This window comes from Myxocyprinus asiaticus, chromosome 47, assembly GCF_019703515.2.
Source record: "Myxocyprinus asiaticus isolate MX2 ecotype Aquarium Trade chromosome 47, UBuf_Myxa_2, whole genome shotgun sequence".
NCBI lineage: Eukaryota > Metazoa > Chordata > Actinopteri > Cypriniformes > Catostomidae > Myxocyprinus > Myxocyprinus asiaticus.
In genome coordinates, this window is record NC_059390.1 from 27,156,224 (window position 1) to 27,176,988 (window position 20,765).

The 20,765-nt window shown below is 37.3% G+C and overlaps 1 protein-coding gene across 3 annotated transcripts in view; it reads left to right on the forward strand.

Moving 5' to 3' along the window:
- Positions 1-19,725, forward strand: part of celsr1a (cadherin EGF LAG seven-pass G-type receptor 1a) — a 142,551-nt gene extending 122,826 nt beyond the window's left edge. Inside the window, exons 25-35 of one of the 3 annotated variants that reach the window (XM_051691543.1) lie at positions 828-1,002; positions 3,218-3,330; positions 3,416-3,495; positions 3,594-3,720; positions 6,626-6,751; positions 6,985-7,121; positions 13,376-13,476; positions 13,667-13,810; positions 14,297-14,524; positions 16,104-16,368; positions 18,575-19,725. In XM_051691543.1, coding sequence (XP_051547503.1) covers positions 828-1,002; positions 3,218-3,330; positions 3,416-3,495; positions 3,594-3,720; positions 6,626-6,751; positions 6,985-7,121; positions 13,376-13,476; positions 13,667-13,810; positions 14,297-14,524; positions 16,104-16,368; positions 18,575-18,599 — 1,521 coding nt within the window. In that variant the 3' untranslated portion in view covers positions 18,600-19,725. The remainder of the gene's footprint in view (positions 1-827; positions 1,003-3,217; positions 3,331-3,415; positions 3,496-3,593; positions 3,721-6,625; positions 6,752-6,984; positions 7,122-13,375; positions 13,477-13,666; positions 13,811-14,296; positions 14,525-16,103; positions 16,369-18,574) is intronic. The other 2 variants (XM_051691544.1, XM_051691545.1) reach the window with 2 other exon arrangements.
- The last annotated feature ends 1,040 nt before the right edge of the window (positions 19,726-20,765 follow it).

Consider the following 20,765-nt stretch of genomic DNA (forward strand, 5'->3'; position numbering starts at 1 on the left):
ACAGGCCGCAATCTTTGACGCTTTTGCCTGTCAGTAATTTTTTGGGGTTCTCATAGTGTTGTAGTTGAATTAGATCATTGGGACTTAATGCCATTTTGAGATTCATAATGGTTGTTAGTTGAGGGCACTATTTTGTTAATGTTGTATTTGACAACCATGGGAACATGCACTAATGCTGCTCTTCTGCTCGGTGTCAGTCTCAACAGTATCTTTGATGTGCGGGTTTTGGAAAGAGGGCCCGTGGCTAATTCAACAGCTCAGTCTTGTGGAATTTAGAATGGCTAAAATTGCTTACAGCACCTTTAATATATGATACATTTGTAGGGAAAGAAATGTGCTGCAAAAAATAGTTTATTTGTAACAAAGTGTCAGGTAATATACAATAAATTTGCAGTGAACAAAACAATTTGCCACAAATTATTATCAGAAGTTTGCGGCTCTGTGCTGGTGGTGTTGAACCTGCAGTAAACTTTTGGCACCAATGGACCACAATGCTACAAACCTGTAGCAAAAATAAAGAGTTTGGCACACAGCTAATTTGCATTGTACAGTAAACTTTGGGTTTGTTCTAAAACTTAGTAAGCCTCCTCGCTGTCTCCTGCCTTCATGGGCAACTCTCTTCTATAGTAGCATCCTAACTGAAATGGAGCCTCATAAGAGACTACAATCATTTGATTACAATGAAATACATATATTTTTAATTGCGACATATGTGTCCTAATACTTTTTGGGCCAGTATACTGTATATCTTTCTGGATCATTGAGTATGAGGTACGGTTTAATGGTACTGTTGAATGCTAATGATGTCTCATTTATCTCTTTTTTAGTTTGTGTGTACAGTGATCGCCATCCTCCTGCACTACTTCTACACGTGTACATTTGCCTGGACGTTTGTGGAGGGTTTGCACATTTACCGCATGCTCACCGAGGTCAGGAACATCAATCACGGCCACATGCGCTTCTACTACGCCATCGGTTGGGGAATACCTGCCATCATTACAGGTCAGAGACAAAGACACACCTAAACACTCTCAAATCTACAGTATTCACTCATTATTATTTCACACACATACACCCAATCAAGCAGCATTTCAGCCTTATATTTGTACACTCAAGTACTCACTACAGCTCAATGGATTTTGCTCATGAATTTCCCTAGTAGTATAAGGGAAATGCTTATAAATCACCACAAAAGCACATGCACAGTCGTGCTCAGACTCGCCCTGACTTTGATTGGTGTGTGATCCCTGTGGGAAAGAGACAGTACGCCACTGTCTTCATATTACTATCTATCTATCTATCTATCTATCTATCTGTCTGTTTCTCACTCTATTTTCTCTCTGATGGCTCTGCTCTCTGTAATGGGTGTCACTTTCTACACTGGCACATGTTCAAAGCAGTGAAAAAGCCTCTCTCGTACAGATAAAAGAGGCTGCTCCTCCCAGCTCAATGAATGGCCTGCCTGCCCTCCTTACTCTATTTTATAATGTTTCTTTTGCCCATATTTAACATTAGGGACAAACCCTAAGTATTATACTTCAGAAGGTAACTAGACTTGCAAAGGAGGGAGCCATATCTAGAGACCAGAATATAATAGAGACATGGAGTTGAGAAATGCCTTGGAAACGACCCAGAACATCCCAGCAGCCATAGTAACTACGCAGGACACCATAGCAACTTCAGAGCAACACACTTATCAACACCTTATCAACTACATCAACCACTTAACAATAACCTTGCAACCACCCTGGACATCCTAGCAACCACAGAGCATCCACCCAGATGTCCCCAACAACACCCTAGCAACCACCTAAGACACCATAGAGCCCTGACTGCAACATGCTCAAAAGCACTCTGAACAAGTCACCACCCACATGGCAATGTCTGGAAACCACCCAGAACATCCCAGCAACATGCAACTACGCAGGGTACCATATCAACCACATATCAACACTTTCACAACCACCCAGGACACCATAGCAACCACCCAGAATGCCCTTAACAACCACCCATAGTACCCTTGTAATTGCATAGCAACATGCTAACAACCACTATGAACACATTAGCAACCACAAAACAAAGCCCTTGTAGCCTCCCAGATCACACTAGCAATCACCTAGCACACCATAGCAACTACTCAAAACATCCCCGCAAACACATTGCGACATCCTAGCAATCACTCAGGACGTCATAGCAACCACCTAGTACACCCTAACAACCACATAGCAACCTCCCTGACTCCATTAGTAACCACCCAGGAGACCACAACAATACCCTAGCATCCAGCCAGGATACCGTAGCACCCTGATTGCAACATGCTCAAAACCACTCTGAACAAGTCACCACCCAAACGGCAATGCCCTGGCAACCACCCAGAACATGCCTGCAACCCCATTGCAGCTACCTAGGACACCATAGCAACTACACAACAACACGTTAAACACAGCTCAGAACACCTTAGCAAACACATAGCAACACCTTGACAACCATCCAGGACACAATAGCAACAACCTAGCAACCCCAAACAACCACATAGCAACCATCTAGATTGCCCTAGCAACCACTCAGATTAAAACCTCAGCCACACCCCTAGCAACCACCCAGGACACCATAGAAACTTGAATGCAACATGCTCAAAAGCACTCCGAACATGGCAATGCACTGGCAACCACCCAGAACATGCCAGCAACCACATAGCAATTACCTAGAACACCAGAACAACTACACAGTAACATGCTACACCTTAGCAACCACATAGCAACACCTTGACAACTACCCAGGACAACATAGCAACCACCTAGCACACCTAAACAACCACATAGCAACCACCCAGAATGCCCTAACAACCACCCAGGACACACTTGTAATTGCATAGCAACACACTAACAACCACTCAGAACACCTTAGCAACCACATCACAACATCCTTGCTATCACCTAAGACACCATAGCAACCGCCTAGCAAATCCAACCACCCAGAATGAACTAGCAACCACCCAGAAGACCTCATCAACACCCTAGCAACCACCCAGCACACCAGTGCAACACACTGGTGAACACACTTTGAATGCAACACACTCAAAAGCACTCCAAACAACTTATCAACCAGATAGCAACGCCCTGGCAACCACCCACAACACTCTAGTACTGTGGCTGTGATTTTCCACAGGTAATACCAATCACACTGTCTTTAAAGATGTAAAAATCATGTTCATCAGGTCTGGCTGTGGGTCTGGATCCTCAAGGCTTTGGGAACCCTGACTTCTGCTGGCTGTCCGTTCACGACACTCTTATCTGGAGCTTCGCAGGACCCATCGCTGTCGTAGTGCTGGTCAGTCTGTCCATCATACATCTGTTCATCCATACAACTAGTCTCACTCGATTCTCCATACTCAGTGACACAATCTCTTTAACAGGTCAACATTGTTATCTTTGTGCTGGCGGTGAAGGCATCATGTGGTCGCCGACAACGCTCTTTCGAGAAGTCCGGGGTCATGTAAGACATTTTAATTCTTTATTAACATTCACTGTCTAATATGAGTTCTTTTCAATAAAATATAGTGAAACTCATGTTTGTGGTCGCATTTACTCCAGTCCTGCTCTGCGGATGGCCTTCCTGCTCCTGTTGCTCATTAGCGCCACCTGGCTGCTGGGTTTAATGGCAGTTAATAGTGACGTCATGACCTTCCACTACCTGTTTGCCATCTTCAGCTGTCTACAGGTAACATTCATGCTATTTATGACATCAGTCCAGAATAGAGTTTACACACTCATATTAATGTGATTGATTCTTCCAAGAAGAATGAAACTTCTAAAAATTTAGAAGTCTAAATTTCCTTCCCAGAAATTCTGAACAATAACACTGTTTCAGGAGTCAATATGCTGAATAAATAGGAAGTTAAATAAGTAATTTTAGGAATCATTTCTTCAGGATAAAATGTCAGGATTTTCTTAAAATTTTCAAATCGGCATCCATAATAGCCTACATTGTAAAAGGAAGAAAAAAACCTTAAAAGTTAAAATTGTCTTTGCAAGATTTTTTTGCCTAGCTGGCATATAAAATTGTAAATAATAGAATAAAATATGTGCTGCATTAAATTAATGTGTAAACATATTTTCATAGTATATTTGCAGTGCTGAGTAGAATACTTTGGAATTGTAATCTGGTACTGATTACAAATTACATGACTAAAATTGTAGTGAGTAACAATCTCTTGGAGTACATTTTTAAAGTAATCTGATCATTTTTGGAGTTTTTATTACTTCTGACCTAATCCTTGTTTATTCAATGTAACATACATTTGAGTAGTATAAGCTTTGAACCTTTTGACATAATATTGCTTAATTGCATAAAAAAAAAAAAGAAACACACATACTTAATAGATTACAATGTGAGAATTTATATAATATTTGTGTGTGTTTTACTCGCTATTTGTCTGTTTCTGAGGGAAATTAAAAAAGGCACATAAAATTTTCTTACTCCTTTGGAATTATAAACGGCATCCATGTGTCACACGGTCACAAAGGAGAGAGAGAGTTGCGGTGTTAGAACCAAAGTGCAGATTTTAATGAAGACACAAAATGATCAACAAGTAACAACGTCAACAACAAAGATGACGTTCATCTAAACAAAGGCATGAAAAGTTATGTGACTGGCTACTTCAGACTAAGACTAGTCAAAGGAGGACAGGACATGAGGGCTTAAGTACATACAGGAATGATGACTAAACAGAGAACACCTGGGAACTAAGATGGGGAACAGATGGATGTGATGAGGGCAGTGAATCATGGGAATTGTAGTGTGGGGGCAAACTACAACAGAAGACAGTGTCAACATAAAAGTCCTTATAAACAGAAAGGTGACAAACTGTGATACCATGTGTGTTAATTGATCAGACCTGTTATATTTGTAAATCAACATCACAAAAAAGTTTTCACAAACCAAAAGTGCACCAATCAGGTGTTAAATTGGGATTTCGGAGGTGGGGGAACCCTAAAATCAGGTGATGTTGCAAAATTTTTCAAAAGAAAAACAAAAATAAATGCTGAATCAACAAAAAGGGAGTACATACTGTACATAAATATACAAATAACAGTGAACCCTTTTACAGTGTGTTGGTCGAGTGGTCTTGTGATCTCAAATTGTATGATATATTGATCTATGTTGATGTCGCTTTGGATGTGACTGATTCCAGACTCAAAACCTCTTTGTGTATACAGCTTTTTAACAAAACTAAGCAAAATCGCCACTGCATATCAGTGGATCTAAGAAACATGCGAGCAGTTGATTCCACATTACGTGATTTCTATGAAATGTAGATCAGACCACGGCGCGATACGTAGGCGGAATGCGTGTCTATATGCGGTGGCGCGCGGTTTCGTGCTGCTCGTGAATATGCTGCCTCTACCAGTGTCCGCAACTTACTAAAACGAAGCATAATGAACTTCAAATATTTTTGAACAAGTACACTCGCTAACTAGAGACGGAATGTGTCAAATGGATCAAACAAAAACCACATCGGAGAATACAAGAAATGGAATGGATTTTTGGGGGGGGGGTTGGGGAATGAAGGTGCCGGAACACCGTTCCGGACCATACCATCCCAATTTAACCCCTGGCACCAATGTACATTTTGAAGCCGAGTACAAAGGCACAACCCCCCTTCAAAAAAAGGTACAAAACGTATATCTGTAGGCTGTAGGCTGATTTAAAATGAACATTTTTAAATATTTAAAAATAAGAATTAGAGAGATCAATAAATTATGAACAATTTACTGTCTTTGCCTAATTAATATGTAATCATGTAATCCATAAAAAAGTAACCGTAATCTGATTGAGTATTTTAAAATTTAATTTAATCCAATGTACTTCACTTTTGCAATCGGATTACATAATCCAGATTACATGTAATCTGTTACTACCCAGCACTGTATATACTGTATGTTGCTTAGATGTGACCAGTGTTGGTTACTCAAAAAAGTAATCCACTAAAAGTTACTAATTACTTCAGATTACTTTAATCATATTAATTTACTGATTACTTTATTGGAAAAGTAATCACATTTCTAATTACTTCACTTTGAAGTTACTTTCTAGAACACTTTTCTGCTCAAAGCATTCAAAATAATGTCTATTTTTCCTTGTTCATTGTTGCACACAAGTCATATTCAGCACTACATGTTTCTCCCTTACAATGACTTGTTTGGGACTTTTCAGTTGTCACAGAAACTCAAACAGATGTACATATGAACAAAATTCATGTTTTAAATGTGGTGTGCATAAATAATATTACTTTGGAAATATGTTTAAGCCTAGTAATGTATTTAAAAGTAATTCAATTAATTGGAGGTCAGTAACTTTAATCTGTAATCTGATTACAAGAATTAAAAACATTTCGGTTACACTACTTTTTGACACTGAATGTGACTTTGTCGTCACCTTTGCAGTGTAAAGACAGTTTAATTGTGCTGTGTGAAGAAAAAAACACTTAATAATTGTATTCATTTATGAGAAATTCTGAGTATGCTTCTGGACTGTGGTGACCACGGACTTGTGTAGTATAACATGCTGCATTATCGATCTGATTAAAAATAGACAATCAGTATCAAATTTTTTTTTTTTTCAGGGCATATTCATCTTCTTCTTCCACATTGTGTTCAATAAAGAGGTGAGACAGAATCTGAAGAACGTTTTCACTGGGAAGAAACCGTTACCTGACGAGTCGAGCACCACACGCACCACCCTGCTCACGGTAAATGACTCTGCTAAATGCAGATTATAAAATATTTCGACATCAAGTGCCTTTCACAGATCTGGAAAGAGCAGCTACCAATCTTGTATCCAAAGGAAGTCATTTCAATTAAGTAATTTGCAACAATAAGAAAGTAATTTTCAAGTAATTTTGTGTGAACGGAGGAAGTTTGTGTTAAAATAGCCTCAAGCTTAATTACACTAGTGTTTTCTGACATGTTTCTCTCTCTTTAGCGTACACTGAACTGTAATAACACGTACATGGAAGACGGTGCCCTGTACCGCTCGGCCATCGGCGAGTCAACAGTATCTCTGGAGAGCACAGTCAGGTCAGCCAAGAGCCACAGCAGCTACATTGCTTACACGCACAGGTAACACTTTACTGCTGGGGCACGGCGCTACACTCTGTTTACATCAGATCTCACTTTCTCTAATCTGATATGACCGTTCTAAATCTTTTTTTCCATGATTTTCTGTCTTTTTCTGATATGCATGAGCAAAAGTGCATGGCTCTGCTTTGCTTGTTGCAATGCAATACCATACCCAAACTCAAACACAATCCTGCATACACAAGCACTCACGCACATCAACAGAGGAAATAGTGTGTTATGTGTGCATGTTTGCATCAGTCGAAAAATGTTTTGTGGTAATCAACATTATGCCACAAATGCTGTCGATTGAACTTAACTTGTATTGAACCAAATATATTCCTTTAAAAGGGTCATGAAATGCTCTTTTTTATAGTTTTATTATCTTCCCTGAGGTCCACTGATAATGTTAGTGAAGTTTTTTTTCTACCAAAACAGTCATAATTTTGTAATATATGATAATTTTCCACCCTGTCTCTGGCCCTCTGTCTAAACGCTCAGTTTTGGCCTCAGCTCCTCCTTTAAACTTCAACGTAAATGCCCACTGTTCTGATTGGCTAACACTGTGCAGCCCCTCAAATACAACCCCAAAATATTATAAAACTACTTTTCAGGGTTTACACATAACGCACATTCAACACATTGCATCCGAATATATTAAAGTGTTCATCTCAAGCACAACTGAGAGGCGCGTCGCGTCAAAAGCAATGGACTACTTGCACAACTGCTTCTGCGTTCTAAGTAGTGTGGCTCAGTCGTTTCCGCTTACAGCATTCAGAGCGCCTACGTGCAGAGATTTATTCATGTGAAGGCAGATTATATCTTTTTTTAGGGCTGTCAGTTTATTAAATCAATAAATCATATTTCTGCCGCTAACGTGACGTCTCAATTTTATAATTTGCTGAAATTTGCCTCTAAATATATTGTTTCCTTTCCAAATATAGCTAAACTCAGCTCCTGAATAATAAATCAAACATATAACCTGCAGCAGTCTGGCCACGCATTTCATTCATTGATGATATTTCATACCAGTTGAGATTCAATGAAAAATTCCACCATACAACGATTGTAAATGACTTTTCTTTGGATAAATGTCCCAGATGTTTTTATTTATAAATACATTAGCTGTTATCTTACACTGACCATGCTTTAAAAATCACTAAAATAAATAAATAACTGCGCTAAAATATATTTAACCATACTACATATATTTAATTTATTTCAAACTTTATAACTCATTATCTTTAGCAGCTCATACTTATGCATTTGCATTTCAACCTTTATTGATATACAGTACTTATCAGTGAAACACTGGCTAGGTTTACATGCACTAATTTTCGTCAATCCGAATAAATTCAGTCTGATTGCAGATTCTGAATGTACTGTTTATATGTCCCCTAAACTTTGCAATCCGATACAAATATTAGTTTACATGTGCATCACATGTATTCTGAACCAAACTTCTGCACATGCAACAAGCGTCAGTCGTTGCGTTCTGAAGAAGCGGAGAAAGGCTGAGAAAGTGAGAATGGCACCAAAGTCCGTAATTGGTGTTTTAGGTTCGTTGAGATATCTAAAAAAAATATGCCAGAAAAGCTTTCTTCTAATGTTACTCAGTCTACTCGACAAACGAAGAATTAGAAGCAGCGTCAATCCTGTCTGACTTAACCATGTATTTGCCTCATGCCCATTCCTCCTCCAATATACAGTACTGTGTAAAAGTCTTAGGCACATAAGATGTTTCCCAAAAATATTTGTCTTAAGATGGTTATTTATATCTGCTACTTTAGTGTGTCATATATATTTATATTTATATAAATATATATTTTATACTCCCAAACATTCCTTTTGCAAATAGAATAGAACAGAAGAACAGGGAGCCCTGCAACAGATGACATGGCCCTCACAGAGCCCACCACAGAACATCGGGTCAGTCTGAGATTACATTAAGAGACAGAAGCAATTGAGACAGCCGAAATAAATAATAGAACTGTGGCGAAATCTCCAAGAAGCTTGAAACATCCTATCTGCCAACAACCAAGAAAACTGTGTCCAGGTGTACCTAGGAGAATTGGGGCTGTTTTGAAGGCAAAGGTGGTCACACCGAATATTGATTTAGCTCTTTTTCTGTTTACTGGACTTTGTATGACATTAAGTGATAAATGAAAACTATTTATCGCATTATTTTTTTAAGAAATCCTCACTTTAAAAGTTTTTCACAAGTGCCTAAAACTTTTGCACAGTACTATAACCGCAGGCATCTCTGGATGCGAGTACGAAGTAAAGACATGTGGGTGAGAGTTGTCCTTAAAGGAGTTTACAGATGTGGAATGGAAACAAAATAATAGGGACTTTAAGCAACATCTGCGGATGGGACGCTACGCAAAAATCACTAAGCAATAATGACGGCGGAACGGAGAATTTAATCATTCAAGAAAAAAAGTTAGGCTATTTAAAACAGCAAGAGAAGTGATGGTCGCAGTGTTAAATAACTGTCAGAAAAAGAGTTTTACTCTTGTAAGATATAAATAGCCTACATCTAAAACCTAGATATTATTAATAGTCTTCCGATATTTTTAAGTTTTTTTTTTCAAAGCCTATAACCGTGTGTAATTTATCATACGTTTTGAGGAGTATGTTTAGGCTATTTACTGTGTTCATTTGCATGATCTCTTGTAAAACATATTTTTACATTTACTTTCCTAATCTGTCACATATGACCGACAGACACTATGGCAAAGAAGAAATGCTTTATAAATTATGGTTTCGACGTCAGGAAGTGAGTGAAGTCACGTACATGCAATGGAACACAGAACGCCATAACTGCACCTGCTACTTTAAGTCCCTATTAAGAATGAAACAATGTTCTTTTTTTGCTTTATGTGATGTAATGAAAGAACATATGTGCCCCGCAGAATATTCAGTGCGAGTCCGCATACCCTTAATAATGCTTTTTGTTGGGGGCTGGGTAGCTCAGCGAGTATTGACACTGACTACCACCCCTGGAGTCGCGAGTTCGAATCCAGGGCATGCTGAGTGACACCAGCCAGGTCTCCTAAGCAACCAAATTGGCCCGGTTGCTAGGGAGGGTAGAGTCACATGGGGTAACCTCCTCATGGTCGTGATTAGTGGTTCTCGCTCTCAATGGGGCGCGTGGTAAGTTGTGCGTGGATCATGGAGAGTAGCATTAGTCTCCACATGCTGTGAGTCTCCGTGGTGTCATGCACAGCGAGCCACGTGATAAGATGCACAGATTGACTGTCTTAGAAACAGAGGCAACTGAGACTTGTCCTCCGCCACCCGGATTGAGGTGAGTAACCGTGTCACCATGATGACCTAGTAAGCAGTGTGAATTAGGCATGCCAAATTGGGGAGAAAAGGGGATAAAAGAAAAAAAATTATAAACAAATTATGCTTTTTGTCATTGCTTTGTTGGTTCACGCGAAAAGAATTATGTATAAACATACATATGCACCACATCTCTGCGAATGAGCGCAAGGTATTTTGAATACAATTGAGAAAGTAGTCGGATTCAAACGTTTACATGGCTAATAATTTCATTTTAATCAGATTATTGTAGGTTTACGCCACCCCTTTGAATCGGATGGAAATTTTATTCCGATCCAGCTCAGTCGGATCATTTTTGTGTTTACATGAAGGCTTTTCAATCCGATTAAGCTATGAGTCAGATTTTAAATGGATTATTTAGTTGCATGTAAACGTGGCCAGTGACACAAAATAAAGATTAAAACATACATTTAATAAAAACAGGGTGATGCATGCGTTCATCGCGTCTCTCTCCCTCACACATGGAACATCAGTGACTGTAGCACATAGGTGTTTAATTCAAAGAGTGCTGCTGGTGCTGACACCCTTTGTCTCGTTCCACCTTTTGTCATTTGCATTTCGAGCTGATCTGTGGTTAAATGTCTGCTACAGACCTCCGTGTGTGGAGAAACAGTGAAATGCGTTTGGATTGGAGTATATACCAGCCATTGCTTTCTCAGGTCGGCTCAGGCTGAATTAAAGCTCTGAAAACTGTTCTTCCACTGAATTTTGAAGAAGCTGTACATAGTAATGTTCAGAATATTTCTTCTCTTATCTCTGAAAAAATCCATACTCTTTCGAACACTCATTTAAAGTGGCGTTTCAGGAACTAGACAACTATGGCGCATTTAAACATGTTTAACCAGAAACTAGCGAGCCGCACTATTTCAAAGCGGAAGTACGTCATGAGGCTCAGTGCAAGTAGTCCATAGAACACATTATAATCAATGATGCTGTCTACCATGGAAGTGTCAGGTGCAGCGGGTCACAGCAACAGTAAACAGGTGTCCCGTTCCATTTTGCGCTGATGCTACTACTGCCAATTACACAAATAAATGGTTTAGAAAACCAAAGTGGACAAAGTGTCAGCACCGTAAATTATCATACAGTCATGACATTTATTATATTAAAGAATGGAACTGTTTACTTACGTTTTTGATAGGGTCCAAGTGTTTTTAACTGCTTTATATCCTTCAGTGACTATTCCTTCGCAAAGCTTGAATCGTTTTATGACTGGTTCACAAGCAATCCATGCTGATGTCAGTCGACAAAACGTGCAATCCACGCTGAAATACGCCGATGACTCATCCACGTTATGCACATACATAGTCCAAAGCACATTGAAAACACACACATCCAGTTTCCATTATCATCCTGCACTGAGGTGCACATCACCGGAAATGCATCAAAACGGTCAAAGACATCCATGCAGTGTGTGTGTACATACATCAACAATTAAAAATAGCACAGATGAACGAAATTACAGTTTGTTGAGCAGTTTATGCACAAAACAACAAGAGGCAGAGCAGTAGGCCTATATCCTGCTCTCTCATAGGGCCAAGGGTGCAAAGATTTTAAGTAGGCGTTGATGTTTTTGCTGTAGAGGCTGTCATGAATTAATGAGTACCCTTTGTGACATCACGAATATACGGATACGGATTTTGGCAGCTTGGTTTCAATAAATGCTTTTATTACATTGGGGATTAAGTTTTGAGTTCTGAAATTTACAGGATGTTTTTATAGTAGAAAGACCTCTTATATGTCAAAATATCAAGGAACATTTGATTCCTCATGACATGACCCCTTTAAAGCAAGTGTTAACAATGTAGTTAGAAACAGTTCAAACAGTAATATAACTACATATAATTCTTATTAAAAATATTAGTGTAAAATGTCATGTAGGGACTTCAGTGAAGTTTTCAGTTTTTGAGTGATTATGCAAGTGAATCAGTGTTTGAACCAAAACAGTACAAAGGAACAGATTAGTGGAAATGGATTGTACTTCCCAGCTCTGTCTATAATATTATATATATATTATAACCATCTTTAAATTACTCCAGCCCTGGCTACAGTAACAGGTGTAATAATTAAAGGGACATTCATCCCAAGAGTTTTGGCTTAATTTAATGTATTTCAACAATTCTGTAGAGCACTATTCCTGCAGAATAGAAAGCAATCATTTAAGGAAGTTGGCACTACCTAAAGGGATAGTTCGCCTAGAAATAAAGATTCTCTGATCATTTACTCACCCTCATGCCATCCCAGATGTGTATGACTTTCTTTCGTCTACTGAACACAAACAAAGATTTTTAGAAGAATATCTCAGCTCTGTAGGTCCATACAATGCAAGTGAATTGGTGACCAGAACTTTGTAGCTCCAGAAATCACATATAGGAAACATAAAAGTAATCCATATAACTCCAGTGGTTAAATAAATGTCTTCTGAAGTAATATAATAGGTGTGGGTGAGAAACAGGACCAAACGTAAGCCCTTTTTATGCTAAATCTCCACTTTCACTTTCACATCTGAAATTAAAAGTGAAAGTAGAGATTTAGAGTAAAAAAGGACTCTCGCCCACACCTATTATATCACTTCTGAAGATATGGATTTAACCACTGGAGTCATATGGATTACTTTTATGTTTCCTTTATGTGAGTTTTGGAGCTACAAAGGTCTGATCATGATTCACTTGCATTTTATGGACCAACAGAGCTGAAATATTTTTCTAAAAATCTTCATTTGTGTTCAGCAGAAGAAAGAAAGTCATACACATCTTAGATGGCCTGAGAGTGAGGAAATTATGAGAGAATTTTCATTTTTGGTTGAACTATCCTTTTAAAGTAGTTTTTCAATAAAGTCTAATGTCATTGCATGAAACCTGAGGTCATCTTCAGTGCTGCTATCTCATAGATCTCTTCTTCTCCTACAGAGATGAGTTTGGTCAGAAGCCTAGTGTCTCCTCTGGAAATGCTAAAGTCGGACACACTGATATCGACGGCTCACTCTTCCGAAACGGCACTAAAGCAGATGGTATGCCAAAACTTTTCCCAGCAAACACTGATATTCACTTAATGACCACATATCCATATGTGAACTACCAAAAATATTAGTAAAGTGTAGTTTCTTGACTATGTTTGATCATTATATTAAACTGCATAAATCCAAAATGTTGTTTGATCAGTAAGTAGTTGTTGAGATGCTGATGTAAGTTTGTTTCCAGACTCGGATTCAGACAGTGAGCTCTCTGTGGATGAACACAGCAGTTCATACGCGTCCTCTCACTCATCCGACAGCGAAGATGAAGACATCAACATGAAGCCAATGTGGAATAACGAGAGACAGCCATTGCACAGCACTCCAAAGGGTACAAGAGACATTTTTATAATCACATAAAAAATATGGAATTCTGAATTTGATTGATGCATGTGTACATTTTTGCAAAAAGCAGTTTCAGGATCTCCATGTGGGTACAGTATTTGACATATAACATGAAAAATGTAGTTGGTGACATCAGTACTTATAGTTAGTTACTCCCCAACACTGATAAGGAAAGTGTGCTGTATATTGTAATCACCTTTCTGCCTTCACTAGTTCATTTTAAATCTCTCAATTAGTATGAGGTTATTACAACCACATACACAGTATAATAATTATAGAAGAATTAGAAAAAAATATCATTTAAAACATTTAGATTAAATATAGCAGGACACTGCTTGAAATTTTATGTCAATGACCAATTTAGTTCTTTGAGTATTTATATGTACAGTATAAAATAATGGCAATAAAATAATTTTAAAACAAGCATGATGTTTTTGACTTTTTATCAATTCTTTCCTCTTTGACGTCTCAGTGGATGCAGTGTCCAATCGCGTGAAGCCTTCCTGGCCGACTGAAGCCATGACAGCCAGTGACAGTGAAGATCCCGGAGGGGCGGAGAGACTGAGAGTGGAGACTAAAGTCAACGTGGAGCTTCATCAGGAGAATAAACTCAATCACACTGGAGAGAACGCTCAGGACAAAGACAACCCAACACCCTCCAACCAAACCAACAGCAACCACCAGCCTGAACAGAGGAAGGGTAAGAGTGACACATAAACACATTTAGAACAATGCAAAAAAAAAAGAAAAAAAGAAAAAAAAAAAGCATTTTCTTGTTTACCAGTAAACATGTCCTTAAACCTCATTAAATTGTGTTAGATTTATGCATAAAACAAGGGGGGGGGGATTATACTCTTATTAAAGTAATAAAAAGTCACACAATTTTGCTTCTCAAATATATTAATCCCTTTCTATGAATGTTTAGATATTTTTACTGAAAAACAACTAAAATAAAGATCAAGAAAATGATTTAGCTTGCCTATTAGTTTATTGAAGCAATGATATGTTATGAATCTCTTGGGGCTATATACATATATAAATCTCTTGACTATTTAAAGTAGGGATAAACCGATAATCGGTTTGACAGATATTTTTAACCGATATTTACACTTTTCCACTTAATCAGTTATCGGTTCTTTAATATCGAGTTTACCGATAATGTTGGACACAAAAGACTTTACATTTTGCATTAAATATTAATTAAATGAGGGGCTTGAACAACTGTATATTGCAACTAAAACTAGTCAAATTAATTCTTTGTAGACTCAAAGAGAATCAGACATGAAACATGAAATATATATCGGTTATTGGACACTTAAACACAAAAACAATCAGTATCGTATCGGTCAACAAAACACAATATCGGTTGATCTGTAATTTAAAGAGATTAATCTTTAAGAATAGAGATTCATTTATAAAATGAAATCATCTAAAATCTGAAATCATGAAAACATTTTGTTCTTTTTTGACACTAGGCTCATTTTGATTTGTATCGTTTTTAACCCTCCTGGGCTGTTTAATGAAGGTAGACACCTTGGCTGTTCAAGGTCATTTTTGACTGGAGTAGGAACAATAAAATGATGCACTTTTTGAGAGGGATTTTATGCTTTTTAGATCTTATCTACTTTTATATTTCTTGATTACACCATTCATTTGCATATGCAAATAAGAACATTTATGTTTACATCATTTCATTAAAAACCTACACTTCTATAAGTTGAAACATGAAGAAAATATTAGAATGTGTCCAGCTGACATCTGGTGGAAAAAAGAACAATTACATGACTTGAAAATCATGTCATAACAATAATAACTAGTAGATGGCTGCAGAGACTGTGTGGTCCCTGTTGTAATTTCATTTTAGATGGTCTAATTCAAGATTTAGATTAGATTATCACTATTTATGCATTTGGAGATATTAGTCTCACCCATTAATTTGTGTGTGTGTGTGTGTGTGTGTGTGTGCATGTTCTGCATTGTGGGTGTATTATGGTCTCACCCCATCATTTGTGTGTGTGTGTGTTCTGCATTGTTGCTATTAGTGATTGTATTCTACAAATATAACAACTTTTTTTATGACCACTTAGACTCATCAAATCAAGTCCCAATTTGCTGTATGTTCAGATTTCAAGTCTAGGAAGTCTTGGATCACTCAGATTGAGAAAACCATTTTCATTAAAAAAAATAAAACTGAAATCGGTCAAAGAAGTAATCCAGGAAGGTTAAGTTGCACATTAAACATGAATACTAATGTTTTCATGTTAACTTTCTGTATACAGGTATTTTGAAGAATAAGATCACATACCCCCCTCCACTCACAGACAAAAACATGAAAAACAAACTGAGGGAGAAGCTGTCGGACTACAACCCCCCCGCCATCTCTTCCAAAGCGCCCTCTATAACGTCAAATGACGGGGGAAATGGACACAACGTCCTGATCAAGTCCCCTCACCGGCCGCCTGTCCCTCCACGTGAGCAGCAGAACGGGATGGCCATGAATCTGAGATCGGGGACTGTCAATGGCGGCAACCAGTCAGACTCTGAGTAAGACTTGTTTCCACGCTCCACCTTACCTCACCCAACCCTGCTCCACTTTCATCCTTTATTTCCTGTTAATCAGTGATTTAGTGATGGATTACAATGTATTAGGGATTTCACAATACCAACATTCTATTGTAGTCATTAACAATATTAGTGAAAATCCACTACTTTTCATACCAATTTTGAAAGCACACTAAAAAGCAATGGGTGAATCTCACGAAAACATGTTCAGGTCATATTTCAAAAGAAAGAAAATAGAAATGATGTTTTGCATATAGGATATGAAGACTATTTTAGGACCATTACAATTATTTGCACTGTGACATTATTTTCATGACCAGTTTGGACCTCCAGTTCTTATTAATGCATCAAGTACATTGTTTGTTGTGTTTGAGGTTTTTTTAGCTTTTTTTTTTTTGTTGTGATTCTCATTATTCTCAGTGGTGATTCTCATTAGATTCTTATTACTATATAATACAGTATTTAAAATATACTGTATGTAGGGCTGGGCATTATTGATTTTCACCATCTTCATTTGAATGATCACGATATCGATTCTTAAAGTCCCAAGATGTGCAACCCTTAACAATGCAAAAATGTTGCTTTACACAACAGAAAATGGCTGGAAAGTTTTCAGATTTCACTCACCATTGATTAAGTATAGTATACTGCGTGTTGAGACTGAAAGTTTGGTTTGACTCATTCCATGTAATGCGTGTACGAAGACGAGATCCACGTAATCCATTTGTCATTAATTAATGCCTCTTTTAATACCCTTTCTGTTCTTTCCAGTCAGTTGTTGATCAAAAACAACAATGAAAAAAGAAACATTATATCAATCATACATAGCACGGATGCAGTAAAGAAGCAATTCCACCATACAAATAATATTTGCTCAACCAAAACACTTCTGTGAGACGCTCACTGAACTGCCGTTATTCTTGAGGCAGTACCATTTCAGGACCAATTTCAAGACATCAAATTTATTGATGTAATACATGGAATTTGTACATTTTTGAAAAGCTAAAATCTGACTAAAATGATGAACTAATGGTAAAATATATATTTTTTAATGAATATTTTCGTTAAGGTCTCTTATTAACAGCATTAACTGAGAGATCATTTCTTTATGTAAGCAAAATGGACATTATAACTGAAATACATACTGATTATTTAAATCAGTATTATGGCAGTACAACAAATACTACTATGATATACTGTAGAAATACTTTACAATTTATATAGAATTATTCTTTTCAGATTTCAGTAATGAGAATGAGATTTATTTGCATAAGAGTAATGAGAATTTGTGGAAAGTGTGCTTTATTGTCATGAAAATAATGTCAAAATGCAAAAACAAACCAAAAAATGATGTTGATGTTGATCCGGACATGTTCTTTGCATGTTTTGTGAGATTCACCCTAATATCCTATGTCACTGGTCTCTTACTTTGTATAAGCTGCTATGTCTTGTTAATTTGTGTGTTTTGTTCAATAAATAAAAAATTAAAAAATTATATATATATATTAATTCAAATATATAACAATTTCTCAACGAAGTAAACATTGCTTCAATACTTTTTCAAAACTTGATTTAAACAGTCAGATTAAAGAACAAAAAAACAAATTACAACCAATGCAACAAATAACAATAGACCTTATTCACTGTAGCACCATTATTATTATTATTGCTGTTATTATTATTGTATTATTTATGATGTGAATGAAAACGAGGCTTCTATAAATAAGGTCTATAGAACAAAGAACTCTATTGGTATATACAGTATTGTATGCTGCTAATAAATATTGGCATATGCTGCTTCGTTATGTCTGGCTTGACCGTGTTCATTTAAACTGTGGTGACTGCACTTGGGTACCAAAATAAGTTAGAACTACCAGTACTGTAGATTGGCAGGTATTGTTACTTTTAACCCTAAGCACCGAAGGACCAGTACTTTTGATATACCTAAAGAGTAAACAAAAAACAAAACCAAAAAACTTTTGTTTAGCATGTTTTTAAAACCTGATTCCCTCAATTCTGTGCTTTTTTGTGTCTGCTGGAGCATGTGTGCTGAAATGAAGAGTGTCTTCTTTACACCTGTTGTTCATGTGGCATGTTTCTGCTGTACTTGGCCTATATTCCTGCTTGAACACCCTCCTAACCCGCATGTGTCCTCCCTCCTTCTCTCTCCCTTTTCGGCACATCACAGCGGCAGTAATGAAACATCAATCTGACCCAGCAGGAATCCTGAGTAACTTCTGCCCTCATGAGGGGTGAATATCAGCCCTTGGCTGTGGGAGGAAGGTGGACAGCGAAGGTGGACACCCAAAGACCCTCCCCATCGTTGCACCTTGCTCTCCAGCGGGTCCCTGGGGTCCAGGCTCCATTGGAGAACAGTATTACTGCAGATGTCTGCCTGTTAAATGGACAATAAAGAAAAAGGGAATGTATGTAAATACACAAGAGGAGGTCAGCGAGGATATATGGAAACTGTGCCAAACCACTAGATGTTGGAATCCACCCTCTGGGATGCCGATCAGCACATTCAGACCAAGTGGACTTGAAGAGACACACTAGACTTTGTGTAATTTTGTATGTTTTACCACTAGTGCTTTCTTAAAACTGTGCAAGTGTGCACACCATCACACAAGGCTGGAACTGTAAAGAGACATTTTCCGTTTACGAAGTTACGCAAATCTCGAAATGCTGAAATTCTCATCAAGTGCCCTGCTCGGCCCGTCCTCATAGAGGAAATCGGTCTCTTAACAAACGCCTTCCTCATGTAATTACTGTGTAGATATTTTTTGGAAGTTTTAATATTTTGTATGTGAATTTTAAGGCACATTTGTACATTGAAATGAGTGTTTGTAATAACATTTAATGCAAGATTATTTTTATCCTGTGTGCTTAAATTTTATAATTTGGGTTGCTACGGTGCTGTAATCCCAAAACACATTTATTTCAAAGACTAAACCCCTTTAAAAATATAACGCTGTGCAACCTTGACAATATTCAATGGCGATGATAGAAATAATGTTTGAATTGAGAAGAGATAGCCCTTAAACTCAAGGACATGAATATGAATGTGTTTTATTTGATAACTATTAACCCTCTGATGATTCACAATACATATTATATAATGCATAATATGCAGCTGTGAAAGAGAGTTGCAGGTGTTTTATATAATTTCCCACAAGAAAAGACACTGGATTTCTTACGACATAATTGTATTTATTTTTATGTTTTGAGACACTGGACAAAAATTTTAGCTGTAAAAATAAAAGCTCTCTGCATTTGTAGTTTTGTGTTATAATATTTTATCTCAGCACAAATGCACACAAAAGACATGTTTGAGGTCAAATGTGTAGTAGGATGTCCCAGCAATTATTTGGTACAAAAAAGATGGAAAGGGATAATTATGAGGTTTAGCTATGGAGTGATGGAGTTTTTTTAGTTAGTTGTAAGTACGAAAGCTCTAAACCACATGGTGAAAAAACAAATTCACTATAGACTTCTTGAGGCTATGTCCTACAAATATTTTTTTCTCCCATTTTTTTTTTCTCTCAATTTTTTTAACCAAATTTATTTTTATCTCTAAAAAAATATATTTTTTCACCAAATGTTTTTTTTTTCTGAAAACAATAAATAAATCACTGATTTTTTCTTTTGTTTTTATACAGAACTGTCAGACAGACCTTTTTTACTGTAAATCTCCACCTTTGACCAGCCCCAACCAGTAGGTGCTGAATGTGAAAGTGAAAGTCACTTCCACACCGGAATGTGAAAGTGAAAGTGTAGATTTACAGTAAAAAAGAACCTAAATATTGATATTTTTCTCACTCACAACTATCATATCGCTTTAGAAGACATGGATTAAACCACTGAAGTTTTATGGATTACTTTTATGTGGTCGTTAGCCCTATTCAGACGGCAATTATTTTAGATAATTGCCTGAATCCGAAATGTTGGCTTGTTTCTCCCATAAAATTCCCGGCCAAATTACCTACTGTTTTTTGACAAACACCAAGGTCGTGTGGTAAATTAATTACTGTCCGAATCCACATCTCTGAGTTTATAGTCCAAAAGCCGTTTTGGAAATCCTTTTTGACAACTGCTAAGGGCCGTATGTTTGCTCTGCACATGGTAACAGCTCTGGCGGTACAGTCAGACAGTAGTGGACAGTTGTGAAAGCTGGAGGATTGTGTAACAGAATTTTTTTTAAATAATTCACAATAATAAAATGACGTCGCCGCTCCACCACAGTGAGTGGGAACTCTTAAGTAAAAGAAAAACGAGAGCCAGATCACGTAAACTTTTGAAATGGTCCATTATTATGGCAGCAATGTAATAAAATTGTAATATATCACATTTTAATGTTGAAACGTTTACTAAATAAATTT